Source organism: Falco naumanni, chromosome Z, assembly GCF_017639655.2.
Source record: "Falco naumanni isolate bFalNau1 chromosome Z, bFalNau1.pat, whole genome shotgun sequence".
Classification (NCBI taxonomy): domain Eukaryota; kingdom Metazoa; phylum Chordata; class Aves; order Falconiformes; family Falconidae; genus Falco; species Falco naumanni.
This window is the reverse complement of record NC_054080.1, coordinates 36035225-36049782: the sequence shown is the minus strand read 5'-3', so window position 1 is coordinate 36049782 and position 14558 is coordinate 36035225. Positions and strand designations below refer to the sequence as shown.

At 36.3% G+C, this 14558-nt stretch overlaps 1 protein-coding gene across 3 annotated transcripts in view; it reads right to left on the bottom strand.

The window, feature by feature from the left end:
- Positions 1 to 5338: 5338 nt before the first annotated feature.
- Positions 5339 to 14558, bottom strand: part of SLC27A6 (solute carrier family 27 member 6) — a 40189-nt gene continuing 30969 nt past the window's right edge. For 2 of the 3 annotated variants that reach the window (XM_040580709.1, XM_040580706.1), the window contains 5 exons: positions 13166 to 13256; positions 11184 to 11382; positions 10557 to 10654; positions 8459 to 8589; positions 5340 to 6428 (listed from right to left, as the gene is read on the bottom strand). In XM_040580709.1, coding sequence (XP_040436643.1) covers positions 6252 to 6428; positions 8459 to 8589; positions 10557 to 10654; positions 11184 to 11382; positions 13166 to 13256 — 696 coding nt within the window. In that variant the 3' untranslated portion in view covers positions 5340 to 6251. Of the gene's footprint in view, positions 6429 to 8458; positions 8590 to 10556; positions 10655 to 11183; positions 11383 to 13165; positions 13257 to 14558 lie in introns of all 3 variants that reach the window. The other variant, XM_040580708.1, reaches the window with a different exon arrangement.

Sequence of the window (14558 nt, the reverse complement as noted above, 5' to 3'; positions counted from 1 at the left end):
TTAATTTCTGTACTCTCAGTGAGGACATGAACCTAACTAGTCTGAATTCTTTAAAAACTCTGAGTACTTTTTCATATATCTAGTACAAAAATGTTTCCAGATTACAAAAGTCAGCACTCATTATTGGGTCCAACATAATTCCATGTAATATGACTAGTTTGAGCATTAGTATGTTTTATTCCTAACTTACTATTACCAATTTAAAACAAAATAAAAAATGCAAGTGTACTTTATTATTAGGAAGCAGAAAAGAATCAATGAGAAAGGAAGAATAAAAAGGAAATTGCATGGAATTGTGCTAATCACTACAACATGTTTTTCTTGAATCACAAGTACTGCTCTAGTTGGCATTACTCACAGTCATCAGTCAGTTTCTTTGCCATCCATCACCCCATACAGGCACCTTCTGCTCTTTACATTTGTATTTGTTTAGGTTGAGTAACTTTAATCAGAAAATATTATCTCAATGCCCACGAACACTTTAGTTTTTAAAACTATAAAGATCTGCACCTGTATATAACCATCCAATAAGTTATTGTTAACATCAATAGTGTCCATGTCAGAGTTCACCAATTACAGATACCTTCGATGTAAACTAGATTAGATGAGCTTGTCCGATCAGAAAACCAGTGAGTATATTTTGGCCACGTATAGTTAACAAAGATGCACAAAGACTTAGCAAAGACAGATGAGTTATGAATTTTACCAGACAAATAACTGTATACCAACATAAGTTGTCTGGTTTTGGATCAAATCTGCTTTTTTAGACAGTATTTTAAAACCAAAAATATGTTAAAAGACTGGAAACTCTCTGCTTATCTGTACTCCACAGGCTGACTGAATGAGCAGGACTCTTCATATTAGAATTCCCATCAAGACATTTACTCCTTTCTTGCCAAATATGCTTCAAATAATTGAGTACTCAGTACTCAATTTGCTATAACATTCTTTTGTTTTCAAGTGAATTGGGTTATTTCATTGAGTTCTAAACCCAGAACCACCACAAAGAGCAACTTACTTGCTATACTGGTCCTATACCAGTAGCTCTGTCCCTACATACTTGCAAGAACTACTAGTTTTGTCAGCATAGCCGTACCAGTTGCTTGAAGAAAATGAGACAATAATTGGTTCTTTGTCCGGTCTAAGTGCCCTTTTTACAAGTCAGAACTATTCCTGTATATGGTCCACCTGACATAATGCAACGCCCCACACTTCTAATGCATGATGCCTATGTAATAACGGGAACTATGCAAACCTCATGGTGCCAGGAGCAGCTCCAGATGGAAATAGGTCAGTGTTATTGTCCGGGCCCAGAATGGTCGGGTCTGGGGAGATTCTTTGTGATTCCCAGAGTGAGATTAAGACACAAACGAGGTCAAATGCCATAAAGGAAAGAAGTTTAATGGTACTCGCATAGAGGCAGAAAATGGAGAGAGAGGAAAAATAAAGTAAAGAAAGGTGCAATAGCTACCACTGCACAGAGCTGGGGGTCCCGTCAGCTCAGATCGACTTCACGTCAGGTGGGGAATTCCACTCGATGCTGGTTGTCACAGTTCTTTTATAGATGTTCAAGAGCTGTTCACCCAAAAGTCTCTGCTCCTTCCAAGCGCTGTTTTGCATAGCCTCACCCCCACTTGGCGGTGGTGCAAGCACCCATACCATCTTTTCAGAGAATTTTTCATCCTCTGGGGTCTGGGCGTACTTGCTGGGGTGAGGGTACAAAACAGGAGATGTGTGGTTTTCATGGTCAAGCAGATGCAGCGGTGTTTGGGTAAGTGTCCGTGGTCCACCAAAGCCAGATATAGACAAGTTCTCTACAGGGCCTCTGTGTCCGTTTGCGGTCAGCCAGCGATGTTGAGACAGATAGCACAGTTCTAATAACGTCCTTCACAGTTATCTTCTGCTGCAAGGCAGCAATGCAGACTGCTTTGTTACATTGCAAAAGTAATCCCTGATCATTTGATTTGACCTGTGTCTGATACAGTATTTGGAGAAAGAGAATGACGACTATTTTGGTAGAAGACTCTCAAACTGTGGAGAACTTGTGGATTTATTAGGGATACAGGAATTTCATTTCACTCTGATAATGACAGTTTATTTAAAACTAGCATTGCCATCTACATCTAATCTGTTAATTAAGGATATAACGTGTAAGGTATTATAGCCTGAATGCCAGGACACAATCTGATAGTCTCCTGATTTACCCTTATGACAAATTTAGTTATGAGATACGCTGTCAGTTAATGATGGTACTGCTGACAATATACATCACACTAAAATTATTCCTAAAATTACGGCTAGTCATGTGCAACTTTCTTTGGCTGTCTACTGAATTTTATGAATTTACTGAATGCCTCTAATTTTACTGTAAATAGCATTTTTTGAGATAGCAAATTTTAAACAGAAGGACATTATTTGCTTGAAATTAGTTTTGACTTAATAAGTTTCATAAATACTGGTATGTGTCTTATAATTTTGCTGTGTGTGAGAACGCACATCAGATTACTAGTTGCATTATTAGCTGTGGACAGGCTAAAGAAAATGAATCACCACTTTTTATTTTGAAGTAGGGGGTCTATTTGTCTATCTTCCCATAGCCAATCAGTATTTTTAATTTTCAAAGCACTAGCAAGACTCTCCTCCCTTTACCTCTTTTTTTCACACACACAACCCCACACCCCCACACCAACCCACGCACCCACACACAGCAAAACGAACTGCAGAAGACATTTTCTTTATGTCACCTGCAAGGAATTTGTAGGTCAATCAAAATACACTCTTCACAACGGCTGTTGCAGGTATGGGAATGCTGGTGGGAGTGTGAGGGACAGCTGAGGTGCTTCATCTGTTGAAAAGCTTACCTGCCTGCCTTGGGTGAGGGCGATAAAATCCATGCCATGATCTACTTAAGAACTTTGTCATTTTTTATCATTTCCTGGAGATCCTGAGAAAGATTTATGAAAACTAATCCAGACTATAACTGTATTAACTGTACCAGTTTCACTGTACCAGATAAACTCTTGCAGAATTTTACCTTCCTTAAAATCCAATCTCATTTTTTAAAAATAAATATTTATTTCATCATTGACCATCCTCAGTTGCAGAGGAAAACTTCAACATATATACGCTAAATCTAAAAAATAATTATTTTAATCTCTGCTTTTTCTAATACATGAGGTTAGCAGTGCAGCTCTGCATCTACAGCCCAGCCCCCCTCAGCTGCCTCTTTAGCCCTACCACACATTAAACTTCCCAGGCAATTACTGGGGCATAATTTTGCAGTGACACTCAAGCCCTCAGCCATTCCACATGTTGGTCCAGGTATAAGGGTAGAAAAAAACGGGTTGGTCCTATTTTCTCATTCTTAAAGGAAAGCCTGTCCTGGTGTTTGACATGAACATTATTATTATTCAGTCTAACCTCAGTGCCAGTTCCACAATTTACATATCCACAGGAAATGTAACATTTTGCTCTAACATGGTTCAGTGCATCTGCCTGCACCTAACCTAGCGGCTAAAACAAAACTGCTGGATTGAAAATAGTACACTTAGAAATTCAGAGCCTGTGGTTCTGTAGATTTTCCCCTTTATTATTTTCTTGATGTCATAAGCATCCTATCTGTTGAGATAGTGGATGGGACAGGACTCTTCTATTAGCCTTTGAAAAGGGCAGATTGCCCAGGCTGTCTTGGTTACAATAAGGCGTTACAGGGGAGTAGCTGATATTTCTCTTGTGGTCACAGCTGGGAAGTAACCCCCTGCAGGCTGCTCACGCCAGCCAAGTTAGGAAGAGACCTGCTGCTACTGCTACTGGAATATACCACAGAGCTCAGAAACACCAACTGGCTGCCACCGCAGTGGACGGAGCCTGAAAGTTCACATACATGTGTCTTTCTTCCTCTAATGCTCTCTCCGTCCTAACCACTCCACACAGAAGCAATCTTCCTCATCTTAGATAATCTACAAAATAAACCACTGAATGATGACACTCACAAACAGGTATGTGGGGTTTTTGTTGTTGGGTGGGGTTTTTTTGGTTTTGTTTGTTTTTTATGAAAAGGTATTTACTTGTTTTCTTATCTTTTTTTTTTTTTTTAATATGTTTCCCCCCCCATTTCTGTTGCATCTAATTGGTAGAACCTTTTCACTTTTCACTCACAGTACTGTCAGATATTGTCAAGCAAATTAAATCAAAAAAGTGGTGACTGATACCAAACCCGAGCATTTGATTTCATTACATTAATTTATATTGTTAAAAGATTAAAACATGCCACTGTGGATTGCAGGGTACCATTTTTTTGAAAATTATTAAAAATATATTATTTGCTATAGGAACTGCATAATTTTTACTTTTGTAATAAAAGAAAATGGATCCTGAAGTATATTCAGCACACAGAATGAAATGGGTGTAAGAGAGAAAATAGTTTTGATTTGAACAACCAATCCTTTGCTCAAAATTACACTCTAACTTGAAAAACTGGGTGTTAACTTTATGATAAATATTTGCTTTTTAAATTTGCAGTTCTTGACGGGAAAGTGCAACTGTCTGCAGAACACAGCAGTGGTACTTCCATCTCTCTGAGTAAGGACCACCCCACATTCCCCCACCCCAGACTTCTGTCATAGACAGCCATTTGGGGAACTACATAAAGAAAGAGATATAAAAACTGGGACTGCTCAGGAAGTGGGACGCCACAGTGACCCCTTCCATCCTTACCCAGCAGTCCTCTCCTTTCTCCATTACGTACTTAACAATTACATGAACATTCACAAGAAAGCATGATGTTGGTCTAAGCACTGTTTGGTCTTGCTGCTTTTTAAATTTCAAAATTGCAAACTTGCCTACTTATACTGGCAGTCTCATAAAGAATATGGCATTCAGAAATATAAGGAAGCTATGGATCTTTGTATATTTTTACTGCATCCTTGGTTTGGGTTTTTAAAGAAAATAATTTTAAGTGATAATCAGAGAACCAGAAGTTGATAGAAGTTCTAATGTCCAGTTAAATGAACAAAGTAGAGACAAACACGAAAAGATAGCTAATTTCAAAAATTATTTTACATCTTACTCTTGTTATGACAGCCTGGTTTCATAACACAGTTATGACAGAGGAGAAACTTATGATGCCCAGTGTTGAAGAAAGTCACCCTTTCGGTATTCTACAATACTGCTTCTGGCTGATCAAAGCTGACATCAAGATCCATTAGAGAAGGACACTGTGCAAGAAGTGTATCAAAACAGGCTACAAAACAGACTTTATGCAGCCAGACTTAAATAAAACTGAGACGGTATGGAATTTAGTTTAAATAATTTTGTGCTTTATTTTAAACCTTTTAAAAAGCAATGCATTAGAACGTATTATTTAGAATTTAAAAATTTCTGCTGTATTTTATACTTGTAAAATAACAATCTCTAGCAATCATTAATAAGTGTAAGGAAGCTATCTGTTAGTCAATATGCATGAATAAAGTGCTGTAATAATTCTTTTTATGCTACATAAGCAATTTTCATCATTAAGTGTGCGCTTTTTCTCTGCCTATTGATGATATGCTGCTAATGTTTTCAGAGAGGTTTTCTGTCTTCAGAATCTGACACTCCAAACAGCCAGTTCAACAAACGGAAGAGCATCAATTACGACAAAAAATCTCAGCAGTGATACTAGTATAAACCTCTTTGTCCTGGGTTTGTTTGGAGGGCTTTCTTCTGGTTCACTCTCTTTAATCTTATGTTCCATCAGAAGTCCTCTGCAGAAGAGTTGTTTTTTCTTGCAGTCCCGGTAAAGTCTTTATTTCTTAATATATATATTCAGAAGTATATATAAAATAGAAACTATCTTTAAAAAAAAAAAGATGTTAGTGACTATTTTCTCTCTCTAGAAACCACAACTTGTGTCATGATATCTTTATACGTAGGAACGTTTTTTTACTGTTTCATACCATGTAACATTCATGTTCATTTAGTATTAAGAAAAACTACCAGACTCAGCATTTATATTCCAAATTTAAGATAAAATAGATTTCAGTCATGTTTTATGTGTAATTTACTTAGAAATTGGTCTGAACCGGTAAAAATGATTAGGAACAATAATGATCAAGTGAGGAAAGACACATTATATATATGAACGTAAATATCAAGTATTAATAATAAAACCAGTATGATTCTGGATAACTATGTACAAATACTGGTAATGCTACTGTTTTCTCACACAGTAGCTTGTACAGATTGTCCCTTCATAGCTATTATGAGGTTAATTACAGTTTCATTTTCCCAGATAAGATCATCTCATATACTTCTTTGGTTAACAAGACATATGCTTTCTTAGACTTATCTAAAAAATAAAGAGGATCGGTAATTGTAGATGGATTAAAACCTTCATCCACCAGTCGAAATTTTTGTTGTTTGAATGTGCCAGTGCTTTCCATTTTTTCCTATAGAAGAGAGAGATATTTATTATTCAGTAGAAGAGTTTCTTCTATTTTGCTTACATTGACGTTCATTTTTTACGATCTTACTTGATATAAGGTTAATACTGTTTATTCTCATTATGCTGGAAAACTAGAACTTTTGTGCTGCTGTGGACCACCACCTGGAGAGACAGCGGAGAAAAATTACAGCCCATTGCTTTCTGCATCACTTATCATAGCCTCATTTGGTGTAGCCCCTGCCTGACCTAGCTTCTTCATTTGGGTACATTACAGAACTACACATCGTAAAGAATCTGAGAGTAAAAACTGTCATTATCAAGAACGTCCTACTGATAAAGCTCAGGAAATTCTCTATATCTATGGTTATTGCCACCTGAAATAAAGGGTTGAAAGAATCACATACTAAATCAACCATACTCATACTCACCCAGGTCCAAATAAAGGCAGATATTTAACATATATTTTACAATGTTTTCAAGGTCCTCTTCAGTTTCACTGTGTCCCTTGGAAAAAGTAGTGGGAGGCATCTCTAGTGAGACTTTTCTCTGTCCTCCCTGCCTCTTCTGAGACCCATATTATGACCTCTCTCCACTGTGTTCTCCTACGCCTTTACATTTTTACATATATGCAATCACCAAAAACGAAGAATTGTTATCCCAAAAAACTCGGAGAGCTACTGGATCTACTCCAGATCTACCTTTCATTTGTATCTACCTGCTTTGGTTGGTCTAAGAGAAGTTCTGACATCTTCTAAAGTATGATTACGTGTCAGATCAAGCTCAATAGGTTTTTAATTTTTTCCCTTTAATTTCTACCCACTACCTTCTTTCTTGGTTAATGACAGCAGTACTAACAGCAACTCATCTGTAATATAGGCATTTAAGTTCTAACGGAAGTTCCAGATACTTGATATCGAGGCTGTATCAAGGGTTCAGATTCCTTCTGCTCAGCACAAAGTTTTTTCTGTACATCTGTATAGCAACAAATCTAGACTAGGTTCTCATCATTTCATAAACTGACTACGGCAACATTCTCAAGTGTAATCTTGCATGCTCAGATCAGAATGCTGCTACAAAAGGCATCTTCCTGGATTTATGAGATACAGACATATATATATACATATACATATATTTCAATTTCAAGGTCCTTCACAGGAAAAAAGCTTTCCTTTTTCTCCCTTTATCCTGAATCTCCATTCAATCACTGAATGGCTGAGGGAACCAACTTACTTTTTCAAACTGATTATTTTTTACATCTCCTGAGACTTAGGAGTCTTCTTTCATAAGCATCTTCAAAAACATTTTTCTGGTTGCCTTTGTCATGATGTTTTCAAAACACTTACCAGAAATGAATGCTCATCAGACTTCACGTATTCTGATGATCAGAATTGCATGTTTTCTATATGTTCTCTTTTTTTCCTAGCCATCTGTAGTCCATTTTATTACATTTACATTTTTAACTCTTTGGGAGAGAGTTTGTATTTTTTTCCAAATTGGACAGTCACTACAGCCAAGTACTAGTATACAACATGGATCACTTTGATGATTATGGTGGTGACAATAATAATGTACATTTTTAATTCACCTTTTCAAATGCTTTAAACTTGTCATTATATTACACAGCAAATAACATTTCTTCTATTGTGCAGTGTCTCCTGCTCTAGCTCTACATCTCTCTTCTCTCCTTTCCACTGAATAAAATGGATTTTAAATTATTTTCTCCAGATAGAATTGTTCACATTTTACTAATCTAAATCTTTTTGTTTTCCATGTTCATGCTTCTAATCTCCCTAAATCCTTTTGTATGATCTCTATCCTTACTCATTCGTACAATTCCTCCCATTTTAACATAATCTGCAAATTTTATTGACTTTTTTTGTAATTCCTTTCCCAGGACTCAATGAAGACAGCAAATAGGACCAGTTCTAAAACTAATCAAGTTATATACTAACAGCATTTTCTGTTATTCATATAGCAATCTCTGTGTTCAAATTCTGTAAATGCTATTATGCGCTGTGCAATAATGCAGCTTACCTGGACTCTTAAAAAAAGAGGACAAGCATAACTTGGTAGATAGGTCACCACTTGCTTATACATTTGCTCCAAGTCTAATGATGTATTCTGCTTTAAAATAAGAGAGGCCATTCCTGCTTTTCCTTCATGATCTGGGGGAAAGCAAGTGAGATGAGAATTTTGAAACATGAATAAAGTTGACATTTTAGTGATGAACCTTGCAAAAAGAGAACTGTAGTGCATTAATAAACTGAAAGTCATATACCATCTTTTGATTTTCAGCAATGCTGGAAGATTACATTCATATTTTATATGGTATTACACATATTTCAAGATCACTCAAGTGATATTAAGCAATAATGCTGTAAATTAGTTTGCCAGGTAAGAGTAAATGGACTCCCATGATGAGTATTAATACATGTGGACAAATATTAACACCATTCCTCTCTCAAAACCAAGAGTGCTGATCCTCCTTCCTGGATTCACCAATTATGTCTTCTCTTCAGTTTTAGGCTTTCTCTTTTGCCAGTACCTTCTCTCAAAACTATGGATCTGAATGTTGTTAACAGACAGAGAGATTAAGTTCTTACTGGTTTGTCTGGAAAGAGACACCACTGTGGGCCTATGGGAAAGATCAAAATGAATAAAATGCAAAAGCAATCAAAAATAACTGCACACTTTAACCATCAGCTAGTAATACCAACAGAGACATTCTGCCAACCTTTTATTTTGTCTCCTTTCTATTTTTTTTTTTTTTTTTTTTTTTTGCTAATGCTACAAAATCTGCAGGGAACTTGATTTGTGTATGTTTAAGAGCAATTATCCAGACAGTTGCATAAATCTGCGGGTAAATCTATAGGAAATTAAAAGCTCTCATATTTTGGAGTCTGATTTTCAGTCAGTCTTCTTTATTATGATCTTTTTTGTTGTGTGGCTTCAAAGTAGAGGTAAATGACACCTTTTTCACATTTTAAACTCCTCTGTCATTTTGTGGTAGGTTTACCCTGGCCAACAACCAAACATCCAGCCAGCTTCCCACTCAACTCCCTTCTCCCACGGGACGGAAGGGAACAGAAGAGAACCAAGAAGACTCATGTCATGGATCAAGATAGTGTCAGTTTAACAGGGAAAGCCAAAGCAAAACCAGGACTTCTTTCATTATTTCCCATCATGAGGCAGATGCCCAGCTACTTCCTACAGGGCAGGGCCTCACTCAGCACATGCCGTGGTTGCTTGGTAAGACAAACACCATAACCTCAAACATCTCATTCTCTTCCTTTCCCCAAGCTTTTATTACTGAGTCTGTCATCATATGACATGGAACATCGCTTTGATCAGTTTGGGCCCACTGTCCCATCTATGTCTGCTCCCAGCTCATTGCCCACCTCAGCATATCTGCTGCAGGGAAAGAGTCTTGACACTGTGCAAGCTTTGTTCAGTAACAGCCAAGTGTTGGTAAGTTACCAACGCTGGTTTAGCCACCAATGCAAAGCACAGCACCATACAGACTCCCATAAAGAAACTTATCTCTATCCCAGTCAGACCTAGTACACATTTTGAAAAGATCTAGCATGAATGGAAATCAAGCCCAGATGATCTCATGAAAATTAATTAAAAAAAACAAAAACAAAACCCCACAAACCATTAACAAGGAATTAATGCATATTCTTTCATACTATTTTTTTCTCTTTGTTTTTCACTTTGTCCTTATTTTTGTAATATGCAGATGGTTTATGAGGTTAAGTGAAATAAGACAGAAGAATGTCTTCATACACTTTCATTTAGTTTTACTTTAATTCTTACCAAGGCAACATTTTATTTTAACACATGGATGTATGGATTTTCAATGGATGCAAATTTAATAAATCTTTAATCTAGATTATGGGGCTATCAAAAATTCATGAAAGATAACTTCAAAAATACATATCACTGTACACATAATGCATGATTCACTGGCTCGTTCACAATCTGGTGGTATTTTCATTATCTACATCTACACTTTAGCTAGGTATTAAACAGATGACTCAATCAGAAGTGATTCCTATGTTTAAAACATTAAATAAAAGTTATGAGTGTTAACTAACCTAGAGGAAGAAAGATACACAGCTAAAGCTTTTACCTGGCACAGACACACCATACACATTTGCTTCTTGTATAAAGTCCAACATTACAATGACATCAGAAACTTCTGTTGTTGCAACATTCTCCCCTTTCCATCTAAAACATGTGAAAAAATAATTTAATCCCATGAAAACATGTGGACATGTCGTCTGTAAAAAACATTAACTTTAGTAAGAACTCCATTTCAGACTATCACCCCAAATTTATTCCCACTTATTGTTTTGGTACCTACAATGAAAGCTTATCAACATCTGCTGTAATGGTTTTCAAAATTTTGACATGTATCGAAACTTATCAAATGTGACCAGTCTACTATTTGATACAGTTTTCTCCACTTCAGTATTCAACTTGCTTGCAGCAAAACCACCACTAGTTAGTATGTTTATTGGAAGAACAGTTCAAAGAGCTGTAATTCCTACAAAACATTCTGGAAATGAGCTATCCAGCTCTACAGCAACACATTTTAAAAAATTAAGCCCCTATAATTCACTTCAAGTTCATTACGAACATTATTGCAATAGTAATAAACTGAACACTTCTGGTTGAAAATTAATAGAACAATATTATTCTATATTGCATGTCCATGTCTTTAATGAAGAAACGTGAAAAGCAACAATGATTATACCTGAAGGTATCTCCAATCCTGTCCCAAAAATAAAGAAAATTCTCATGATCTTGAACCATTAGATCTCCAGTATTAAAATAAAGATCTCCCTTCTTAAATACCCCGCTGAGTAATTTCTTTTCTGTGTGTTTCTTATTGCCAGCATAACCAAAGAAGGGGTTCTTCGCATTGACCTTGGAAATGAGAAGACCAGCCTCACCTATATAGAGAAGTTGAAAGAATGTAAACCTAAGGTATCACTGTACTCTTCATGTACTTTACATTAATAATAATTTGGTACATATGATTTTACAAGACCAAGAACCAAGTTTGGCAGGGTTCAGTAGGTAAGACCCAATAACAAAAACTTACCTGTTTCTACTGCTTTACAATTCCTGTGGTCACCTCTACATGCAAAGTGACCATAAAGACACACCACAATATTGTCCACTCACATTCCCAGTCTTTTGTATTTCTTGCTAATGACTCATCAGTTTTCTCCCAGAACTGTCAGCTATCAATTTTGAGTTCACTAGTAGGTTTACTACCCTATCAAATTGCACACTTCAAATGAATACTATGTTCCACTCCCCATACCTGACTAAATTTCCAGTCATGTCTCAACTTCATCAGCTTCCTACTGAAAAACTAGTGTCAATAAAAAGCAGGTGTTCAACCTAGGCATTAAATCCCTATTTAGCCTGATTTCAGAATTTTTGAGAACACGTCTTAAGAATTTTCATTAATGTGATATGGCATTATTGCTTTCTTTTTGGATTAGAATATAAAAGTTTAAATATTTTTTTCCTCATAAAATAGAGCAAGATGGTGATAGGCTTAGCTGGTTATGCATGCAGAGTATCAGGGGTTTAGTTTGCTTAAAGCAGAATATTTGTATGAACACCTAGACTTTCCGGAAGCACATTCTGAACAGTAAAGCATAAGGTTACATTACTTTATACCAGAGACAAGAATTATAAGTATGAAAATACATAAAAACATGTCCAAAGGTATACATAATTTGTAATTTAAGACTGCCTCCTCATAAAAAGGCTGTGTCTGTTCTCCATCAGATGGTAGTGTTTAAGGTGAAAGCATTTATTTCACTGACAGTGGCATTGCAGCCATGATGCTCTGAAGATACAGTTCATGGGTAAGACAAAGTCTGCAGATACAGATAATACTTTTTATTAGACTGATTGGTATAATTGGAAAAAATTAGACCAGGTGTCTAATTAGAGCTTGTGTTCCCTTTACAGGTCCATCTGACATCCCTACACTTAATCTCCTATACAATGTCACATTTTGAGGACTGTATTTTCCTGAAAGTGCCCATCTTTGATTAAGACCTGTTACAGCATCTCTTAACTCCACTAAAAAATCTGATTCAGCTCCCTGTTAAAGCTGTCTGCTTTTCTGACCTTTTATGAGTTTTTCTCGCTTCAGCTTCCAGGTGTTAACTACAGCTGTTACCTTCCTACAGCACAACAGAGATGCTTCAGTATCTGATGAACAGTTTGAAAACAAATACCAGATAAGTATTTTGAAGACGCTATAATCAAGCAACCTCTTACAAAAAAAAAAAAAAAAATATATATATATATACAAAAATTGGTAAGCTTAAGTCACTTAGTCAGGAACACTTACTCTCACACCAAAAAGCATTTGTTCTAATCCACCAGTCTTTCTTTAGGCAGCTATTTCACTGTGTTAACCTCCTTTTAAAAAAACAGATTTCATTATCTACATATTCAGAGATAGTATCACATCATCACTTTTGAACATTGCTCTTCTGTGAATATATCCACAGATCTCCTAAGTTCAGAACTGGTATGTTTAATGTTCTGCCTTAGATCACAGATCATATTGCTTCTGTCAGAGCAAAGAATAATAGTTGATGTTGGCATAGTACAGTAACACAACAGCAAGGCTCCTCAAAAAAATTCCCTGGAGTATTTGTATTACAAAAAAGGTGGTTATATCCTATTAAAATACATACTTACCTTTCTTAACTTTTTCACACCAACCATGCTTATTTCTAATTGGTTCATCTTTTTGGAAATCATACTTGATTAAATCAAATGGGAAAAAAAGCTAAAAAAGGGAAAAAGGGTCATCAGTTATTTGTCTACACAGTGACACCTGGTGGCAGCAAATAAAAGCAAAGAAATCTTTACTCGTGTCTTGCTCATCTAAAAGTAGAACATCGTTTCATTTAACACTAAAAATACTCTGTATGTAAACTTAGACCATTTTCCTGGAGGTAAGCAACATCAAAACATTTTTATATCTTGTAACTTTCAAAAATACTTGGTGAAGACATAGAACCATAATTTTGTTAATTTTCTCACAAGTTATGGGATCCACGTATCAGTGGAAGAGCCTACATGAGTCAGGGTAACAGAAGCGTACCTGGAATTCAGCTGACATTTAATGGCGGTGGCTCATACAAAAAAGTGTTCTTGGGGTCTTCTAGCACCTACAACAACTGGCAGAGCAAAGGCCTAAATCTCCTTACAAAGGGAAACCTACTTCCCATTGGCCTATACTCTTGCCTAACTAGCCTCTGTTTTTCCCTTCAGGCTTTCTCACTCTGGCATATGGTCTTACCAGGAGCACCACCAGCAGGATATGTACTCCCATGTCATTTGACATAGTTATGTAGCTGTGCATCCACAGTTATGTGAGTGTCAGTTCTGCATTCTTCTGAAGTACTGTGAACCTTGAGTCCTGACACTGCTGACCTAACTGACCTCCTGGTTATGTTTCACAACTTGACTTCCTCTTGTATAAAGATCACAGAGAATGTGGCTCTGAGTGAGATGAAGGAGAAGGCAAGACACTCTTATCAACACTAGAAATTGCAATACTTTTACTCTCCAATATATATGGTCTGACTTTTATTTCACCTCATTTTTCTACTGTGATATAAATCCAAATAAGAACTTTGAGAGACACTGAAAGATAATTATATGCCTGATACTATACAGATCACTGTGTTTGCAGTTATTATCCTAAGGCTTCAGTCTGCCCAGCTTGGGATTCTGATTTCCCTTTTCATATAGTACATTAGCAATCTATTTAACAACTAGTCAAACCAAAATATACAACCATCTTCTGGAGAAATCTTAGCAATCAGAGAAAACAATGTTAAAAACATACAAATCTGCAACTGCACTCCTCACAACAAAGAAATGCAATATAATTTAAGGATGGTGTTATGAAAGTGATTGAAGGGCAGGATGTTAAAACATGCACCTATTTGCTTTCCAGCAGCTAATTTGTGTGAAGGGTTGCATAACTTTTTTATCCTGATTTGAAATGTCGCTGCAGCTGTATCACATCATTTTCTTTTCAAGGAAGTCTCAATAAATAGCAACTTGAATCAAACATGAA